We start from the raw sequence: 19,102 nt of genomic DNA on the forward strand, positions 1-19,102 counted from the left end.
TCATCTTCATTTAGTGAGATGGTCCAAAATGTCTACAATATTGATGGTTTGTATCTGTTTAGGGATTATTGTCATTCAATTTAGGGGTGAGATAGCTGGAGAACAGTGATAAACTCAAAGGATAGACCATCAGGTCCAGGCCTGTGGAAGTTGTTGCATTGAAACAAGCAAAGACTCCTCCACGAAGAAAGGTCAGGCTCTCTTCTTTAATAAACTCATTAAAAGAAGTCAGCACTAGCGTCTCTCTGTGAATGCTCCAGGCTCAACTCCAGCCAACTGTCTCACCAGGAACTTCGCAGAGAGACTCCAGTAAAGAGATAACATTTCTACCATGACAACAGGATTAAAGGCACACTTACATGTCTATATATGCATAATACAACACAAGTATTTCAAAGATAAGAAAGCTGTTTCTTCTAAAGTTTTTTTTCTCCAATTTAGCAATATTTATATCACTGTTGTCTTTAGGAATATTCTTGAAATATTCATCAGGGTTCAACTGCGACAAATGAATATCATCAGAATGCTTATTTTAAAATTCTTTTGAAAAATATTAGCTATACTATTATCAGAAACAGTAACATAACTATGAATCAAATATACTATATACTGCTTTGCACTCTTTTTAAAACTTTAAAATACATTCTTAATCTCTTACCACCTCTGTTTTTGGCCCATATAGAAAATTACTATTACTGGTAAAAAATCATTATATGACCTATGTGTGGGATTATAGCTAATCACATATTAGCTTCAATTAGATTAGTTAATATATCTGATGACTTGGTGTAATATGTCTTATGAATCCGAAAGTGAGCATGATTTAATTTCAGTTTTAAATTCTAAAAATCTCTTCCTAGGAGTTAATTTACATTTTAAATTCTGCTTCCACAGAATGATACATTGCTTGGTTCATATCAATATGAACAATGGCGTTATCGTGATCACGAGTGTCCAATTTTAGTTTGGTAGTGTTGCAAAAAGAAGGATGATGTGGAGCAGTTCAATGAATATTTTAAATGCCAACATGGAATTTGTTACGTAAGGTATCACAAATATCTAGCTCCCTTCTGAATCTTGCTCCTGTGACACAATCTCAACAGTAATAGCCTTATAACCCATAAAGGCTACACCTCCTTTGTGAACGTTTGAGGGAGAACTGAAAGCCTTACCAACACATTCTTTAACTTCAAGGAAGAGAATCGCTCAAGTGAGTTTCTTGTAATAAAGCATTAGATACATGTAGCAATGTAAAGCAGAAACACATTCGGCCTTCTGTTAAGATCATAAAAGTTCCTTGCTCCCAATATATTAAACATCATGCAATAATTTAGTAAAACCAATAGCAGTTATCCTATAAATAATAAATGGAGAATGTTTAAAGAGAAAAGCAATAAAAGAAAACTAACAAATGAGAAGGTAAATCAATTACTGGGAACAAACAAAGTGAATAACAAAACAATTATCAAATAATTAGAACCTGTATACGACTTGAAGACAGAATGCTTGAAGATGTTAGTAGGACATAAGGAGATCAGCGAGAGTTAAGAAGCAGACGAACTAAATGTGCTAGAGATGTCAATTCCATCTATATTGCACTTTTAAATATATTCATTATGTTTAATTGGATGCTTAGAGGACACAGGTTTGCCATTCTGAGTTATTTTGAAGTAATATGGGTTAGCAAGGTCATAATGGATGCTTACCTATTTGAGGTAGGTCATAGTGCCAAAAATTGCCATTTCTAGTTTCTGTTGCTACTAATTACTTGTGTAAGATGTACAGCGGTTGACATAATGAGGTGCAATTGCTTTTTTTCTTTCGAAGCCTTATCCACTTGTTGAAGTCTTCTATACTCAATAAACAGCATAATAATACAGATGAGTTGTCATTTTTGTTAGGAGGTTTTTCTCTGAATGGTGAATGTTTAATTCAGAATGCCTCTCAAGGCCAACAAGAGTATGGATATATTTCTCTAGGACTGGTTTTATGTCATCCCCTTTTGCATCCTCCAGTAATGCATAGTTCATATAATTTATTATGATTGTTGCTATTCTTAAGGCCTTCTGCTTGCTTTGTGAGTTGCGAGACATCTAATTTCAATTTGGATATTCTAGAGAATAAATCCTCCATATCACTAATTATTTGCTCAAGTTCACAGATACTATTCTCTTTCCATCCTACCTGTCTTCAGTTTGTTTCAAGTTTGTAATGTTGAGCTAAAGTACACAGGCAGGACTGCATACTTACTCATGGGAAATTCCCTCCTGTGCGGGCATTGGGCTTCAGCTATGATCCCACATCTTTATCCCATACCTTTGTTTTCTCAAAAAGGGATTATTGTAACCAGTCCAGCAGATAGATGGACCACAGATAGACATCAACAGAAGTTAGTTCCACACCTGCTTGCATGACAAGAAATACGATTCACTACCCAGAGTAGGTCCCAGGCTCCTTTTGGGAAGGTCTTCACTCATGGAGTTTTGATGTGGCCCTGCCCTAGACATGAAGTGTAGGAAGGGTGCTTATCTTGCAAGTGTTAATGTGTGTGAGCAACTAGCGCACATTAAGTAGGAATGAATGGTAATAGTATAATTGAGTGTTTTGAGAAGTGAGTGTAAAACTGGCTCAGTGGAGGTCCATGGGCATGACTTTTTTTGCCTTGCTGCAACAGGGAATCCTGTGAGAAAACAATCTGTATGTCACACAGCTGTCTTGTGGGTGTGCTTTATTTGGAAAAATGTACAAAAGGGTATTCTTGATCTACCTAATACTTGTAATTAAATCATGACGCAAGAGTAGTTCAGCACATATAATATGTAGCATGCCTGCTCCAGTATAGCTACTCCCATGCAGAGAGGAATGCAACCCAGATGGGATATGTTGTGCACTTGATGCAAAAAAAAGGTTACTATTAGTTGACAGTTTCAGACTGAAGACATACATGTCTTCCCTCTGTGGTGCAGGTCATTGTGTGATGGCTAAGAAAGTCCATCAGCTTTTTCTTCTCTGCTGTAACATAAAAAATCAATGAGACTAAAATCAAAATGAAAGCATATGTGATTCTACATGAACAGACACCAACTAACACCCTGCACTCGTAGAGGACCTAGTTTCACTTTGCTGTTTCTAGGTGCAATAGTTAATGTTCCTTTGCCCTCACAAAAGGTGGGCAGATCACCTATCCAGCCAAGAGTGTCTGACGACTCATCTGTCAAGGCAAGCTATCATTTGTCTGTTTCCTTTATGCCAGTGAAGTTATGGAACACAAAGGGCCACATGTATGACCATTTCCTTTTGTGACTCGCAATTTGTGAATGTTAGTAGTCGCAAAAGGAAATGCGCTCATGTGTCTTAGACACATTTTGCGATTCCCAATGGGGTCTCAAATAACCTGCCTCATCAATATTTATGAGGTAGGTCGGAATTGGCGACCCATTGAGAATTGGCAATGACACAGGCATCATGGCCTGCTGGGGACAGCAGACATCCATGTCTGTGTTTGCTTTTTAAATGAAGCCACTTTAAAAAAAAATACAGCCTGCTTTCCTTGAAGAAAAACGGTATGCGTTTCAAAAAACAAAATGAAATGTTTCACTTTCATTTTTTAAGAGTAGGCAGTGGTCAGTGAGACCACTGCCTGCCCTTAAAAACATTTTTGCTGCCGATCACAAGGGGAAGTTGTCTCCCTTTCTATTTGTGAGCGGCTTACCACCTGCTTGAAGTAGGCAGTAAGCTGTAATTGTTTTACAACCGCATTCGGGTTGAAAAACAATCGTACATGCCATTGCGACTTGCTATTAGGAATGGATGCCCTTGGCACACCCCTTACTAATAGCGACTTGCAAACGCTATTTCGCGAATGGGGAATAGGTTACCGACTCACAAAATAGGGTTGATACATATTAAAACCCTTATTAGCAGTCACAAACGACCCGAATCCCCGTTTGCGACCACTAAAAATAGTAGTACATGTGGCCCAAAAGCCTTTCCTCAGATCAGAGCCTGTTTCCATTGCTGCAGCCCAGGAAGGATGCATTATCCTGTGTTACAAAGCAATTGATTTATCAAAATGCATTAAAGCATCAATAAATACATTTTCAAAGTACCTCGGCCTTTCTCTTCATTCCAGCAGTACAATGTAAAAGGGATTATATACTACTGGATGGACTACAGCTGAAGGAGGGCAGTAAGCAACTTGTAACATGGAAGTTCATCATCTTTTTCTCAGGAATGTGTTCCCATTTTATTTTATTTTTGCCTTGGTAGCACCACATTGCTCTTCAAAGACCAGACTGGTCTCCAAAATATTCTCTGGCTTTGGTGATGACCGTCTTTTTTATAATATCCACCTTTAGATCCAAAGCTACCATAAAACTCTGAACGTCTACATGGAGAAGATTATGGACCTGAGTCAACGGTTGGAAGCAATGGAAGGAGCTTCCTACACTGAGCTGGAATTTGAGCTGTTGAAATTGGAGATCCAGGAGATGGAGATGCTCATCCTGCAGCTGAATGCAACTATGGGTGGAACCAACGTCATCGTACATACACTGTATGAGGAGGTAGGTACAGGAAGTATCTGCTCCCATAACAATGAATGTCATTGGGAAAAGCCTCAAAATGGAAGTAACAACTTAGATAATAAATAATTAAGTACCCCTAAAAACATCTATGAATAAAGCAGGCTTAGATACGAGAAAAACTGCACCAAGACTGTCATTGTAAATAAGAATCACTATTTTACATAAAGTTGTAAATGGGCAGGTTCTAAGGTTTGACAAATGATATTCTATAGTCTTCATAGATAATAAATGCATACTAAAGGGAATCCGGCGTACTTGCTTCTGAAGAAACTTTGAAGCAAATTAAATGAGGTGATCAAACGTATGTAAAGTGGAACATAATATTTAATGCTAATATAGTGCGCTTTACCAAAATAGTATCTGCACATACATTTTACAGTGTGTGGAATGCAGGGTAAATGTTAATGAATAGTGGCTCCAATGTTTGTTAAGTCTTAACAACACACACTATGATAATTCTCGCCTCGGTGCCTATTCCAATCATGGAGTCCCACTCTGCAACTCTGGGCAATAGCTTGCTTAATCTCCACAACGGCCCCCACAACGCTAAGGATGCCTGGCCTCCACCTTGGGGGTGCCCAGGAGTGGACACCTCACAGGGAAAGCCAGGATGGGTTCCACAGCGGTATTCGTACAAGCGCCTTGAGACCCTTGCGGGTGAGTAGTGCGCTATACAAGTATCAATTTACATTTACATATCACTCCGCAATATATTCCATCAGTCTTTTTCGAATATCACAGATTTTCCTCTTGGAATTTTTCTTTCTTTCTAAGTTATTGATTTTGAGCTTCGGGATGCTCAACACGAGGGTTTGCAGTCCCAGCATAGTTGTGAATACTTCCCGCAATCCAGGCCAGACTTATAAACCTCCATAGACACAAACAAAAATGAGTTTTTATAGTGTGTGGGCAATGAACATGAATAGAGGTAGAAGTTGAGTTGCAGCTCTCAGATAATGCAGTTAATGCTCTTGCAGAGTGTGCTTAACTGGAACAATAGGAACCCTCTACCATGTCAGTAGGGCGGGGGCCCAAGTTACTCACAACATACTTCCTTTATATTGTGAATACCATATGACATAATATATCAAATTATTCCAATTCTTCGCTTGCTTTCCCATTGGGGCATTCACAATAACTTAAATAAGAAGAACAACTAGGCAAAGCAGTTCTGGTTCAGCATATGTTTTAATGTTTGTTACTAAACTCTCTATTTTTTAAATTTCACCCTCTCTTCTTATTCCTGGTCCCCCCTGCAGATCAGGAACATTTCAGTGATGGTGAATAAGCTGCAAGCATATGACAAAAACAACATTCTGCTGGTGCGCCGTGAAATCGTGTCCCTGCGGGAACGTTTGGAGGAGTGTCAGAACCACCAGACAAAGCCCACCCCACCTCCAAGCTATGGTCAGTGTCACAAATGTTCAAAACTATGTATTTATTCCGCTACTCGATGCTCTTCATTCCTTTCTGGGACATTACATTGATCATTTGCAAGGTCTGTTTCACAGAATAGAATATTTATAATATTGGAGGGGGAAAATCCTTTACAACGCAACTTTTACCACGCAGCGCCTTTACGACGCAACTTTTACAACGCAAACCATTACAACGCATTGCGCTGGGGGGCGCTCTAGGATAGGGAATAAGTTTAATTTAATGTCCAACACCTTCCCTAGTGTCCACGGGGACTGGAGTTGGAATAGTAAATTAAACTATTCACTATCCAGCACCCCAAAGCGCTATGCGTTGTAAAGGTATGCGATGTAAAAAACGCGTTGTAAAGGCATGCGATGTAAAAGTATGCGTTGTAATGTCATACATCCATATTGGAGGTATTCGGTGTCTATTTTGTAAATGAATGAGTGCCCTAAGCAGCTTGGAAGCCTGCAGTCAGTGCAATTAACTTCAGCACGCCTAATATCAAAGCTGTGTACTCCTCAATTCACTGCAGCTCCCTCTCTGTTTATCTCACTCTTGCAAGGGCCTATGTTCTCCCTTTGTGACTGTTTTTCCGTTTTTCTCTTCCGCTGTCCTTCCACTTTGGGTGATTTTCCCTCTCTTGTTATCGGTAAATGTTTAAATTGGATAAATATGTGCGTGCCCTCAAAAAAGAAGTGCCAGTGGCCGCCACCGGCTCAAATTAAGCACTGGAGAAACAGTAACGTCCCGAGAAAATGGCATAACTTCCCTGTGATGCTTCACTACAGGTACCTACATCGCAACCCCATTCCCAGCCCTTGCTCAGAGACCCCTTCTGTCATCTCGCACCAGCAAAACAATGGCAAGAGGAGATCTGTCTCTAGCTCCCATATTTGCATTTACAAAACTAAAACAGGGTCTTCAGAAACAGATCCAAAATCTTTGCAAGAGGCAGCGTGGACAACTGCTATTGCAATGAGTTTGTGGGTTACTTATATTTTGGCAGAGCTGAAGCTCCACCACAATTATTTGCCAACCTGAATGTTTTCCTGCCCCGCATAAGGGTGTTGTGCAATGGTGGAGTCTCCACTAACTTTGCAGGTAAAAAGCCATGTCCCTAGTATTCAGTATTTCCATTCTGAACCTACCAGCTTTTCATCCTACCTCCTGTTATGTTATTGTATGTTATGTCATGTCATGTTCTGCCATAGCATTTTATGTGTATTTGTAAAGTGCACTAACACCTGAGAGGGTATCCAGTTGCTGGGCACGTGAGAGTATCTAGCCCAGCCAAGGTAGGTTGGTTGATTGCAAAGCCCGTTCTTCAGCTCCTTGAGGAATTGAAAACGTGTTGAAGAGGCCCTGATGTGAAGTGAAAAGTTGTTCTATGCTTTAGAAGTGACGTAAGAGAATACCCATTCTCTTCATCTGGTTCTGTATACATGTGAGATGTATGCGAGTAGGAGTCCTGCTGAACAGAGATGTCTGGGTGGTTGGTGGAAGTAGATGCCACTGTTCAGGTAGATGTTGACTAAGTTATGTAGTGCCTTAAATATGTACGTGAGTGTACAATACATATGTTTGTGTAATTGGGAGCTAGTGGAGTTCCCTGAGGTGTGGTGCGATGTGAATTCTATGGAGGAGGTTCAGGATTTGTCTGGATGCCTATTTCTGGATGATTTGTAGTATTCTGATGAGTTGTTTGCCGACCCTAGTGCAGAGGGTATTACCGTAGTCTAACTTACTGGTGACTTGAGTGTGTGACAGTTTTTCTGGTGTTGCTCAGAACTCAACTGAAGATCTTCCTCAGCGGTGTCAGGGTGTGGAAGAGGGACGCAGTGACAGCGCTGACATGTGCAGTCTTGTTGGGTAAGCCGTCAATGATGATTTAGAAATTTCAGGCCGGAATGCTGGGTGTGGATAGGGGTCTGAGTTTGGCTAGTCACCAGTTGGAGTCCCTCGGGGAGATGCCCTTGCCGAAAATCAGTACATGCGTCTTGTCAGTGTTGAGCTTGAGATAGTTGGCTTTCATCCAAATATTTATTTTGGCCATGCAGGTGGTGAACGTGACTCTTGTGTTGGGATCTTATCTGAAAGGGAGAGTATGAGTTGCATGTCATCTGCAAAGGAGAGAATGTTGATTGGTGTCCAGATGATACTGGCCAGAAAGATCATGTATACCTTAATATTGGTGTAGCTGAGCGATGAACCTTGAGGCACTCCAGAACTGAGTTTGCAAGCTTCCGAGGAGTAAGGTGCCAAGCTGACAGCTTATGTTCTAGCAGTTAAGAAGGAGCAGATCCAGTGGAAGAGGGTCCTTGGATATCATCTTGTGCAGGTGCTTGATGAGGATGGGTTGTGTGACCGTGGCAAAGCTACAGAGAAGTCCATGAGAATGAGGGCTGCCTTGGTGAGGCCAAGCAGCAGATGGGGCTGAGAGGATGGCGTCATGGTAGCAGTTGTTTTGATGGTGGTGACAGCGGTCCACGTGATCACGATTCATTATTTAGCCAAGATAGGAAGTTGAATTTCAAAGGTCGCGGGGACTGGGAAGGATTTTATAACATTGTCACACGTCCATGCACATTTTTACTACGCATATTTTACAAAACATACCACTACCACGCAGTCACATTCCCTCACATTTGAAATACCTACACCATGCAATCCACTTCCACGCAAAATCCAGTCACAGTATAACAATGCAACCTACTGTTCAAAAGTTACACATTCATATTTAATGCATTATTATTAAATATATATATATATATACATACATACATATACATACATATATATATATATATTTATATTTATTTAGCTAATTACATTTGATTCATTTACAGGTTTGATACTATTTTAACATTTATTATTTTTGAGGAGAGACCCACCCAACCCCCCCTTTTAAATAACCCTTTAAAATGTATAAACTATTTACCACATGCGTTGTAAACACTTGCATGTAAAAGGCTTGCGTGGTAAAAGTAATTACGATGTAAAAAATGCGCTGTAATTGATTTTCATTGTAAAAATGTTGTTTTAAAGGCTGTTCCTCACTGGGAAGTTGTCATATATGAATGTGATTGTGTTGAAAAACTGAAAGTACTAGTAACCATTCACCTCCTGGACTAACTAGTCATCAATCAACTTTCTCACCTATGTGTCCTCCAGAGCCTATCATCTCAAAGGCCGCAAGTGTCCCTATACACTGACAACAAGAGATCACATATCTAGCCCTGATTCTCTTTTCACAACCACCAGGTCAGCCACACAACTTCATTCATGGTGCCCTTCTGTACTGTCTACATGGAAGCAATTGTGTGTATATCATAATGCTGAAAAACAATAACCTAAAGAACCTACTTAATACTTGCATCGACCATTTATTCTTTTCAGCTCATCAAAGGTGTAAAGTTTCCCCGTCTTTAACTCCTCTCTATGTTTACAACTATTTCGTTTTCCTTCCCATCCCTATTCTAGGAGATCGTTGCATCCATCATGTCAATGTAGCTGCACTAGCTTTTCTACTAAACCTTTCACCTGCTTAGTGCAAATATCTGATTTTTCATACAATACTTGACCTTTAGGTTCTCCCACAAATTTAGCACAGCCAAGCATTGAATAATAAACACAATACTACTTAATTTCTTTCAGCATGACAAAAAATGAATTTCCTGTCTAAATTCAACTTTACTTTTGTTAACACTTTTCAGATATCTCACCACATTTACTTATTGCCCCCTAAAGTGCTATAGATTCTTTTGGCCTTTAGTAATTCACAAAAGGTTATGTTGATTTAGGTTTGATGGGATAATGACTCTATGCTTGCAATATGCTAGTCCCAGCATTTTGCGTTCTCCCTAGGCTTGTGACTGGCCTGGTATTTTGAACTTATACATTGGCAATCTAAGAAATTAGCTTCCATCCAACTCAGGCTGTACGTGAAAGAGGGTTTTAAATTGCTTTTCTGGAGTTGGTAGATAAAGGTTTCATCCACCTTCCTGTCACATCCCATATCTCAAACAGGTACCTTATCCAGAACTGAATGTGATTCTTTGAAATAATGGTTGAATAAGTTATAGGTTTTTTACCTAAAGCCATGCATCAATGCTAAAGGTGGATGCAGTCATTATTGAGGAAACAAAGGGGAACATAGTTTTAATTTATTAATTTTGATACAGATAATTGAATAGGATCTTGAATTTTGAGTAAGCAATTGGTGTATTTCAAAAGTGGAAAGGGATGATATGCAGAGTCTGGTGGTAAGTAGGCTGAACATTTTCAAATTGTCCAACATATTCAGTGAGGCATAGGTGTGTACTGTGAGGGCCATTCCTTTTCTGTTTTCAATCTGGAGAAAGTAGATATCTGTTCTTTAAGATATCCCACTATGTTTAGACACAAACATTGTTTTCACATTATTGTGGGCCAAAATATTGAAAGCAAGATTATTGGTTTCTAAGCCTTTACTATCAACTTTATATGTATGTAATTGTACATAACATCTGTTTTTTATTATTTTGTTGTATTTTATTTCTTTTTGAGTCATTAATTCTGATTTGAATGTTAGATATGTTTCATTATGTTTTAGTTTACTTTTGTGTTTGTATTTAGTAATATATATACATATGTATATATATATATATATATATATACATACATGAAGGTAGAAACTGGGTTCCAACGAGCACTCGGGTCCGGAAAAGAAACACCAGGGTCCGTTCTTATGCCAAAACAAAGAGGTTTATTACCATCATAAACCTGTCGTACGCGTTTCGCACTTACAAGCGCTTGTTTACACAACAAATTGATAGTGTTCATCTCTTAAGTAACATTCACTTCAATAAAGTAAATAAATAATCATAGAAAGCAGACTGTAAGACAAACAACCACAGTACACGGGCGACATCTTGGCCTGGAGTATAATGCAACGTCTTTTTGATACAACAAAGTAACCGTCCGTATTCGGAAAATGCAAGTGAATACTGTAACACCGTAAGGTTAAATTAATAGGCATGTGTGGGGTTAGTAAATCATTGTATAGAGACTTAAGTCTAGCTGGCATCACAATCAGTCACCTGTATGGGCGAGACTGTTGGCGGCCTCGGGTGCTGGAATATAGTGCTCCCGAGCGTGGAATGAAACAATGGTGCCTGGTGGGAGATGTTGTCCCATGAGCGCTGGTGCAATGGTAAAGACTCACCGCTCGAGTCTGACTCAAGTACCAGTATGTGCAAAAGAAGGCCCCTAATTTTCGCTTGCTAGTGCATAGTGGGCGAGGCAGTTCTATATATGGTTGCATAGGCACCGGGCTTGCCGCACGAGTCTGACTCAGATGTCAGTAGACAATAGTCCAATCAATAACATGGAAGAAACCAATTGTTGATTATAGAATTAATGTATAGGGGTCCCTTGAGCCTTCAAGAATAACACCCTTGTTAGTGGGTGATGCCCCATTTGCCCTCATGACTCCTGGTTGTGAATCCCTAGTTAGTGGGTGTGTGGTCCTGTGGGTATCTAATGTGGACAAACCAATGCTTATGAAAACCTCATTCTCCTGAAAAAGTGTAAATAAACAAATACAAAATAAGTAAACGTGAACAATTGTACATGTGTGTTTAAAACCATTCATATACAAGACTATGTATATTACTTGACATGGTGAGAAGAGAAACAGAAGATGAATCACGGAGAAAGGTTTAGGGTACAGGTGCAGTAAGCCTGAGACATCGTCCCTCCCTTCCTTCCTGTGAGCGAGAGAAAGAAGAAGAAAATAAAACATACATGTTAGAAGAAATCCATTTAACAATATATGATTTCAATAGCAGTAAGATAATCAATTGACAATGTACCCTGTACATCGTATCTTGGAAACGTTCTATTGATGTTATCACTGTGCTGTACATACCCAAATTATTTAAAAATGTTATGCAGTAGTTGTCCTCGTGTGTCTGTGACAATGGGCGCAAACTTGAAAAAACGAGATAACGTACTGAACATGGGTGTTACACTGGGAGGAGGTTAGTAACCGCTGCCCCATGGTGGATCTATTCACCTTGTAAATGTATGGCTAGTTCTTCATCCATGTTATGCCCATTGGGGTACCGGGTGCACATGCTTATTATGTGTCTTAATTCTTTCTGTCTAAGTCTCAACGTGCGAGTACCTCCTCTCTAACTCAGATTCCCCTGTTCTATGATGAAATATGAAAGTTTGGTTCGATCTGAGAAGTGAAAAGCTTCAAAGTGGCGGGTTATGGGGTATTGTTTGTCGTTCTTGCTGATGGCCCTAGTGTGTTCCAGGATGTGCTATTTTGCCATGTGCGTAGTGCTGCCCACTTACTTAAGGTCACATGGGCATACTAACACATATATTACAAATGTGCTAGTGCATGTAAGAAACTGGCTGATTTTGTTCATGCAGTTTGTGCTGGGATTCCAATATTCTTTAACCATGTGGCAATTGTTGCAGGCTTTGCAGTGGCCACAGGGGTAAAACCCATGAAGGTCTACCCCTCTGCTGATACTCCTGCTGCTGATGTCATTGCGTACTAAAAGATCTTTCAGATTACGACCGCGCCTGTACGTTATACTTGGGCGGTCGGGTAATGTATCCCCAATAAAGGAGTCCCCTTTAAGAATGTTCCAGTTTTTAACAATGCATTTCCGGATTTGATTGGAATTGCCATTGTAATTCAGTATGACACAGGTCTGGGCCGTGTCAAGGTTCTCTCTTTGTATGGCAGTGTTGTTGCCGAGTATATTCTCGCGTTCCACCAATTTGACTTTGTTAGTTCCTCTCTTTGCTACCCATTTGGGGTATCCCCTGGCCAGAAACCTCTGTACCATGATTTTTTGCTCTTTGAGGTAATCTGCCTCAGTGTTACAATTCCTCTTTGCTCTGAGCAGCTCCCCGTATGGAATAGTCCGTTTGAGATTCTCTGGGTGGCTGCTCAGAGCATGTAACAGGGTATTGCCCCCCGTGCTTTTACGGTAAAGGACGGTGTGTAGTGTGTTGTCCCGTACCTTTATATATATATATGTTTTTATATTTTATTTCTATATTTTAGGAAGTTGGGTTTTAGGTAAATAGGGAGGAAAGTTTTTTTAATATTTATTTTTGAATTGATTAAGTTTCAATTTGATCATTTGATTATTAATTATATAAATATATAATGATTGTTTAATTAGAAATTATATATTTTAAATTAATTATTTTTAATAATTTGGATATTAATGTGTTTTATTACATTTGCACTGTTATTATTCTGTAAATAATGTGTATTGTTATTTGTTTTTTATTATTAACTTAATTTGTAGTTGTTAGCATTGTAAGGTAATGGAGGAGAGTGTGTGAAGTATTTTATTTATTTTTTACTTGATATGATTGTCTAACAATATTTTATATGATAATTGTGTGCTTTCAGTCTCTAATTATTTATGTAAATTATATTACACATACAATATTTGTAACCATATACTTTTTGTTTCATATTGATATTTTTCACACATCTAGGATTGGCAAAAGTAAATCAGACTCCTTCAAAGTCGAACACTTTCCCTGCTGTTGCCCAGGTTGGAGTAGGAATGGTGATCTTACTCCTCCGAAGTCCCACACTTTCCGTACTATGGCTTAAGTCGGAGTGGGAATTATAAATCTGACCCTCCAAAATCCAACACATTCTGTACTTCTGCTCCATTTGGATTAAGAATAGTAAATCTGACCCCTCTAAACTCCAACACTGTCCCAACTGTTGCTTACACATAAATGGGAATGGCAGATCTGACCTCTCCAAAGTTCAACCCCTCCTCAAAGGTTGCTCAGATTGGAGGGGGAATAGCAAATCTGACCTATCCAAAATACAACACTTTCCCTACTGTTGCTTACATCAGAGTGGGAATAGTACATCTAACCCCTCCAAAGGCTAGCATTTTCTTTACTGTTTTTTATATTGGAGTGGCCTCCAATGTCCAACTCTTATCCTAGTGTTGCTTATGTTGGAATAGGAATAGTAAAACAAACCCCTCCAAAGCTTAACACTTTTCTTAACATTGGTCAGGTTGGAGTCGATCACTGAATTTGATCCCTCTGAAGTAATTTGTTATGTATTTTTTAAATTGGTTTAATATATAATTTTATGATTTAATTTGAAAAGTTAGTTAAATTTTTTTATTATATCATTTTTGTAGTAATGTTATTTTTATTACTATTATTATTTAATATTGCTATAGTATATATTTTTTTTAATATGTTACTATCTAGTGTTCATAATTATACTTATTATTAATATGTTATTCTTATAATTTATCTCTCAATAGTAATTTTATTTGTATATATGTTTATACTTCATGCAATTATTTTAAAGTGCATAGTTTTAATTTAATGTTTGTAAGTCATATTTGGTGGCTTCAATCAAACCATTACGAGACCATGGACTCCCTGCATAAAGAAGGGGGCTTCAATTGCGGACGGCTCAAATCCGCAATCATGCAGTAAAAACTTCCATCCTACTATGGACCAAAAAAGTGAGCCACACCAGAGCACTTGGCCTGAAGCAAAATTATATTAACATGATGTGTTTCGCCAGGGTCTTGCTCACATGTTATATTTTGTATATGTTTTTGTTATTATAATTATATTTTTTAATGTAATTTTTTTAATGAATGCTGGGCATCCAGTGTGAGTGAGGAAGATGCTAATGTGCTAATTTGTCACAGATGTATGACGTTACAACTCATACTTTTACAACGCATACCTTTACAACACATTTTTACAACACAACATCCTTTACAACGCATTCCATAACAACGCATGCCATTACAATGAATTGTCTAAAATCTACCTTTACAACGCATACCATTACAACGCATACCATTACATTGCATGTATGGTAAGTATTGGTTAGTGTAGGGGTAAAAATGTATATTCTAACTCCAGGGGGTGCAACAGTAGGGTAAGTGTTGGATAGTGTAGGGGTAAAAATTACTATTCCAACTCCAGGGGATGCAATAATAGGGTAAGTGTTGGATAGTGTAAGGGTACTATGCATTGTAATGGTATGCGTTGTAATGACTGCGTTGTAATGACATGAGTTGTAATTGTATGCATTGTAGTGTCATGCGTGGTAATGGTTGCGTTGTAATGGCATGTGATGTAAGGGATGTTGCGTTGTAATGACTGCGTTGTAATGGTAGTGCGTTGTAAAAGTTGCCTTGTAAAGGTTGTTTCCCATTTGTCACTACCTATGCACACTAATAAACCTTCTTGCTTTTCTTTATTGACAATATTCTTCAGTACAAGCAATAATCATTAGTTTTACTTTTTCCGATGCTGAACAACAGCAGCAAAAACCTTTGGCAAGGCCAATCAGTCTGTATTAGACCTATAGACTTGGCCAATGTTTATTAATGATTAACCTTTGATTAAACTGAATCAATAAGTTATTAGGTCGACTTTGGAGAACCTATTGGAATTTGATCAAGTGAGCGAGTGGGCAAGAGACTCATCCTAAATTGTGAGAAACATAGGCACTTTAACCCTATAAGTGTGGATCTTGGCTGCACTTATAGAGCTAAAGCCGACACTGCACTACCTTCCCAGTTGGGAGGTACTTAACCACTTGGGAGCTAGTAAACAAACCTCCCCAGTGCTGCGCTGTCCATTATCCGGTGCTGAACTGGACGTCCAGCGGTCGCACGCAGCACTGGGGAGGTAGTGCCCGTGACGACCGTTGGCCGACGGCAGCACTTAAGGGGTTAAAGGCCCCTTTGGTGCTCAGAATCATTTTTTTTTGTTGATTAGGCTGCTTAGAAAGAGCTTCCCGAGTAGTCTGTTCTTTTTTTTAAACTGCATTGTTGATCGGTGCATAGGGCATGCTGACGTCATTTTGGTGAAATTAAAAAAGCTGATGGGCTTGTTTTGTTTTCACTGAATCATGCTTGCAGGGCTATCTCAGCCCCTAAACCCTGATTCTAATTGGAAAGGTATCATTGGAAAGGTACCTCTGCACTGTCGATTCCTGCTTGCGGATCGCCACCAGAGAGTGATCTCCGAGCAGGGATCCACTCACTGGCCACCAGGGATGGAGAAGGAGCCCTGTGGGCAAGGGCTTGTGCCCCCCTGGCATTTATTTTACAATGCACTCTTTCTCCCCCCCTGGGGGGGAATGGGGCAATAAACCTACCCCCCCCCCCCCAGCGAGAAAGAATGGAAGCACTTTCAAATGCATGCGTTCAGAATACCAGCTGTACAAAAACTTGTTTTTAATAGACTACAATGTCTCTTGGTTCACTAATAGTATTGTCACCAGTGTGGGAACAGGCACAGAAACGGTTCTAAGTTCATGTTTAAAAACTATCACTTTTATTAAGTACTACTCAGTGCTGTGTTATAATAAGACATATCAATGTCAAAGCTTCTGCATGGTGAAGAAATGCACTTTTTTTAATTTATGTTATTTTCTGGGCTCGAATCATGCACAGGATCTTCGAGCTGGGGCCCACCCTGGCGCTTGGATCACCCTAATAGTTTTTGGTTTGCCAAACTCTACTGTACAACGCACATGCTGAGTATTTTAAGGCACTGTCATATGTGCTAGTGAGGTCAATAACACATATGAGCGAGCACTGAAATGCATTTGCGCAGGAATTCCACTGTACAATAAAGATTCACTTGGATTATACATGCATCGTAAGGCATGCATGGTATTAAAAGGAACTGTCACTTTTTAAAATGCATTAGATAATATGATGGATGAAGTGCATGGATTTACAAATTGTGGAGAGTTTTACTTCAGGGGCAATGATTAATGAAGTAATTTTTAAATGCATACAGTAAGATACCATGTGCATTATAAAGTAAACATTCATTCCTTTGGGCATCCTGGCTGTTAAATCAAATGTTTGTTGCTGGTAAGGTATGTTGTTCCACACAATTCCCTATTAGGCACACTACAATATAGTGCCTTCAATTCTGATCTACTTATGAGGCACCATGTTTTCCTCTTTGCTGAAGAGACAAAACGTGGTGGTACCGTACCTACAAAGAAGGGTGGACTGTGTCCTACAAAGGAGCAGGGGATAGAAAATACACAGGAGAAAGTTGTATATTTATTTTGAATGAATGTATCAATAATGTGTGAGACACACGAAACCCTAGAAGGCGATGTTAAATGAAAGAACTCTGGACTATTATGTGGGGTGCTTGTAGGCAGGTCTCTAAATATTAGAGCAAAATGTTATGCTTTCTCTAAAAAGGAATGTGTATCATGCAACTGTAGGAGAGTAGGGTCTGCTTCCTATGGTTACCCCCACTTTTTGCTGTGATTCTCTGGTTTTTCGGCTTTAGTGTGGCTGTGGGCCTGCCAATCAGACCCACAGCCCAGCTGTTCTCTCTAAATTGATACCATGTACTTTAGGTACATACCAGATTGATTACTGGGTCACCCTTGTGAGCCCCTGCATAGTGTGCCATAGGTACCCAGGGCATAGGTACCCCTTAGGCTTACCAGGGGCTGCAGCATGTATTGTGCCACAGCCTGGGTATGGTTGTGTAATCACACATTACTTGGATATAGTATACCTATATCTATATACACATATAGACGCATAGACACCTATAAGTCACTCCAGTTAGAAAAGAAAGACTTAGACAAGAAGAAATCTAAAATGGGTAGAAACGAGGGGGAATGAGGAGGAATGAAGAGTGAACAGAAGGAGAGGTGCCAGGAAAAAACGATGAAAGGAAGAGTACGTGGTAAGAAGAAATGCAGGAGTAAGAAAAGGAGAATAGTGATAGAAAAGAAAGGAATAATGGAAGAGGAAACATAACTGAAAGCGGGAAAGGTAAAAAGAGTGCAAGGACTAGGATATTATTCTATTGCTAAGGTTGACAGATAGTTTATGCTCGTTCCTCCACAAAAAAACCCAGGTTTAACTGCATCATTTTCTGTGTTTTCATCAGGTACCTGCAATCAAGGGGGCCTGAAGAGTGTCGGAAGGCCGCATGTGATACAACTCAACTATGGGGGCTACAACAGCAGATATGGAGGTTGGGGAAAGGACTCATTTGTTAACACCAGCCAAAGAAGCCTGTATTGGGTATCCCTCCTTGAAAGCAGTAGTTGCTTTGCAAAGGTGATTCGCATATATCCCACCTTAGATGACATGCTACTGTATAAAAATGCCATAGACAAATCCCCCAAGTACATTCTACAGGGTGGTGGCATGATTATGTACAATAATACCATGTACTACAACTGCTATAATAAAGGGGAAATTTGCAAATATGATGCACTGAGTAATGTAAATGAATACAAGTCCTTCCCCAATGCTGCATTCAATAACCGCTACTCTTACTCTGGGGTTCTCTATCAGGATATGGACTTCTCTGCTGATGAAGCAGGACTTTGGGTTATTTATGCTACAGCGCAGAGTGTTGGGGACATAATGATTGGTAAAGTAAATTCCACCACCCTGGCTATAGAGCGAACCTGGGCCACCACTGTGTATAAGCCCGCTGTCTCCAACGCCTTCATGATCTGTGGGGTTCTGTATGCCACGCGGACACTGAACACCTTGAAGGAGGAGATATTCTACATGTATGACACCAGGACGAGCCAGGAAGGGCGCTTAAACATTGTGATAGACAAGATGAAGGCGACAGTGCAGAGCCTGAGCTACAACCCCAATGACCACAAGCTCTACATGTTCAACGACGGCTACCAGGTCACTTATGAGGTAGCCTTCCACACGGATTTATCACAGAACCTAGAAGTCCCTGAACTGCAAATCTCTGAAACCACTCCACATGGGATCTAACTAGACACAGGGATGAGGGTAAGGTAGTGGCTCTGTTATGATTATTAAGTCCATTGTAAGATGCAACACACTAATGATGGGTATTTTTGAATCCCCCCCCCCCCCACCCTTTGCCTTTACCATGTAATTGATCTGTATGACAAATGGAGTTTGTATACATTGAACGCCCCTGCATTTAAGGGTTTACAGTAGTCCTGTGATACATCAGGAACCCAAACTACATTTCGGCTAGAATGAGATGTGCAAGAAGCTTTAAAATTAGCCAGTGATGTCAAA

General features: G+C 39.6%; 1 protein-coding gene across 1 annotated transcript in view; it reads left to right on the top strand.

Moving 5' to 3' along the window:
* Nucleotides 1-18,826, top strand: part of LOC144783314 (olfactomedin-4-like) — a 66,554-nt gene extending 47,728 nt beyond the window's left edge. The window contains exons 3-5 of the mRNA XM_078662353.1: nt 4,359-4,565; nt 5,846-5,993; nt 17,970-18,826. Of these exons, the coding sequence (XP_078518479.1) occupies nt 4,359-4,565; nt 5,846-5,993; nt 17,970-18,826 (1,212 nt within the window). The remainder of the gene's footprint in view (nt 1-4,358; nt 4,566-5,845; nt 5,994-17,969) is intronic.
* Nucleotides 18,827-19,102: the final 276 nt, after the last annotated feature.

This window comes from Lissotriton helveticus, chromosome 9, assembly GCF_964261635.1.
Source record: "Lissotriton helveticus chromosome 9, aLisHel1.1, whole genome shotgun sequence".
In the NCBI taxonomy this organism is placed as follows: Eukaryota; Metazoa; Chordata; class Amphibia; order Caudata; family Salamandridae; genus Lissotriton; species Lissotriton helveticus.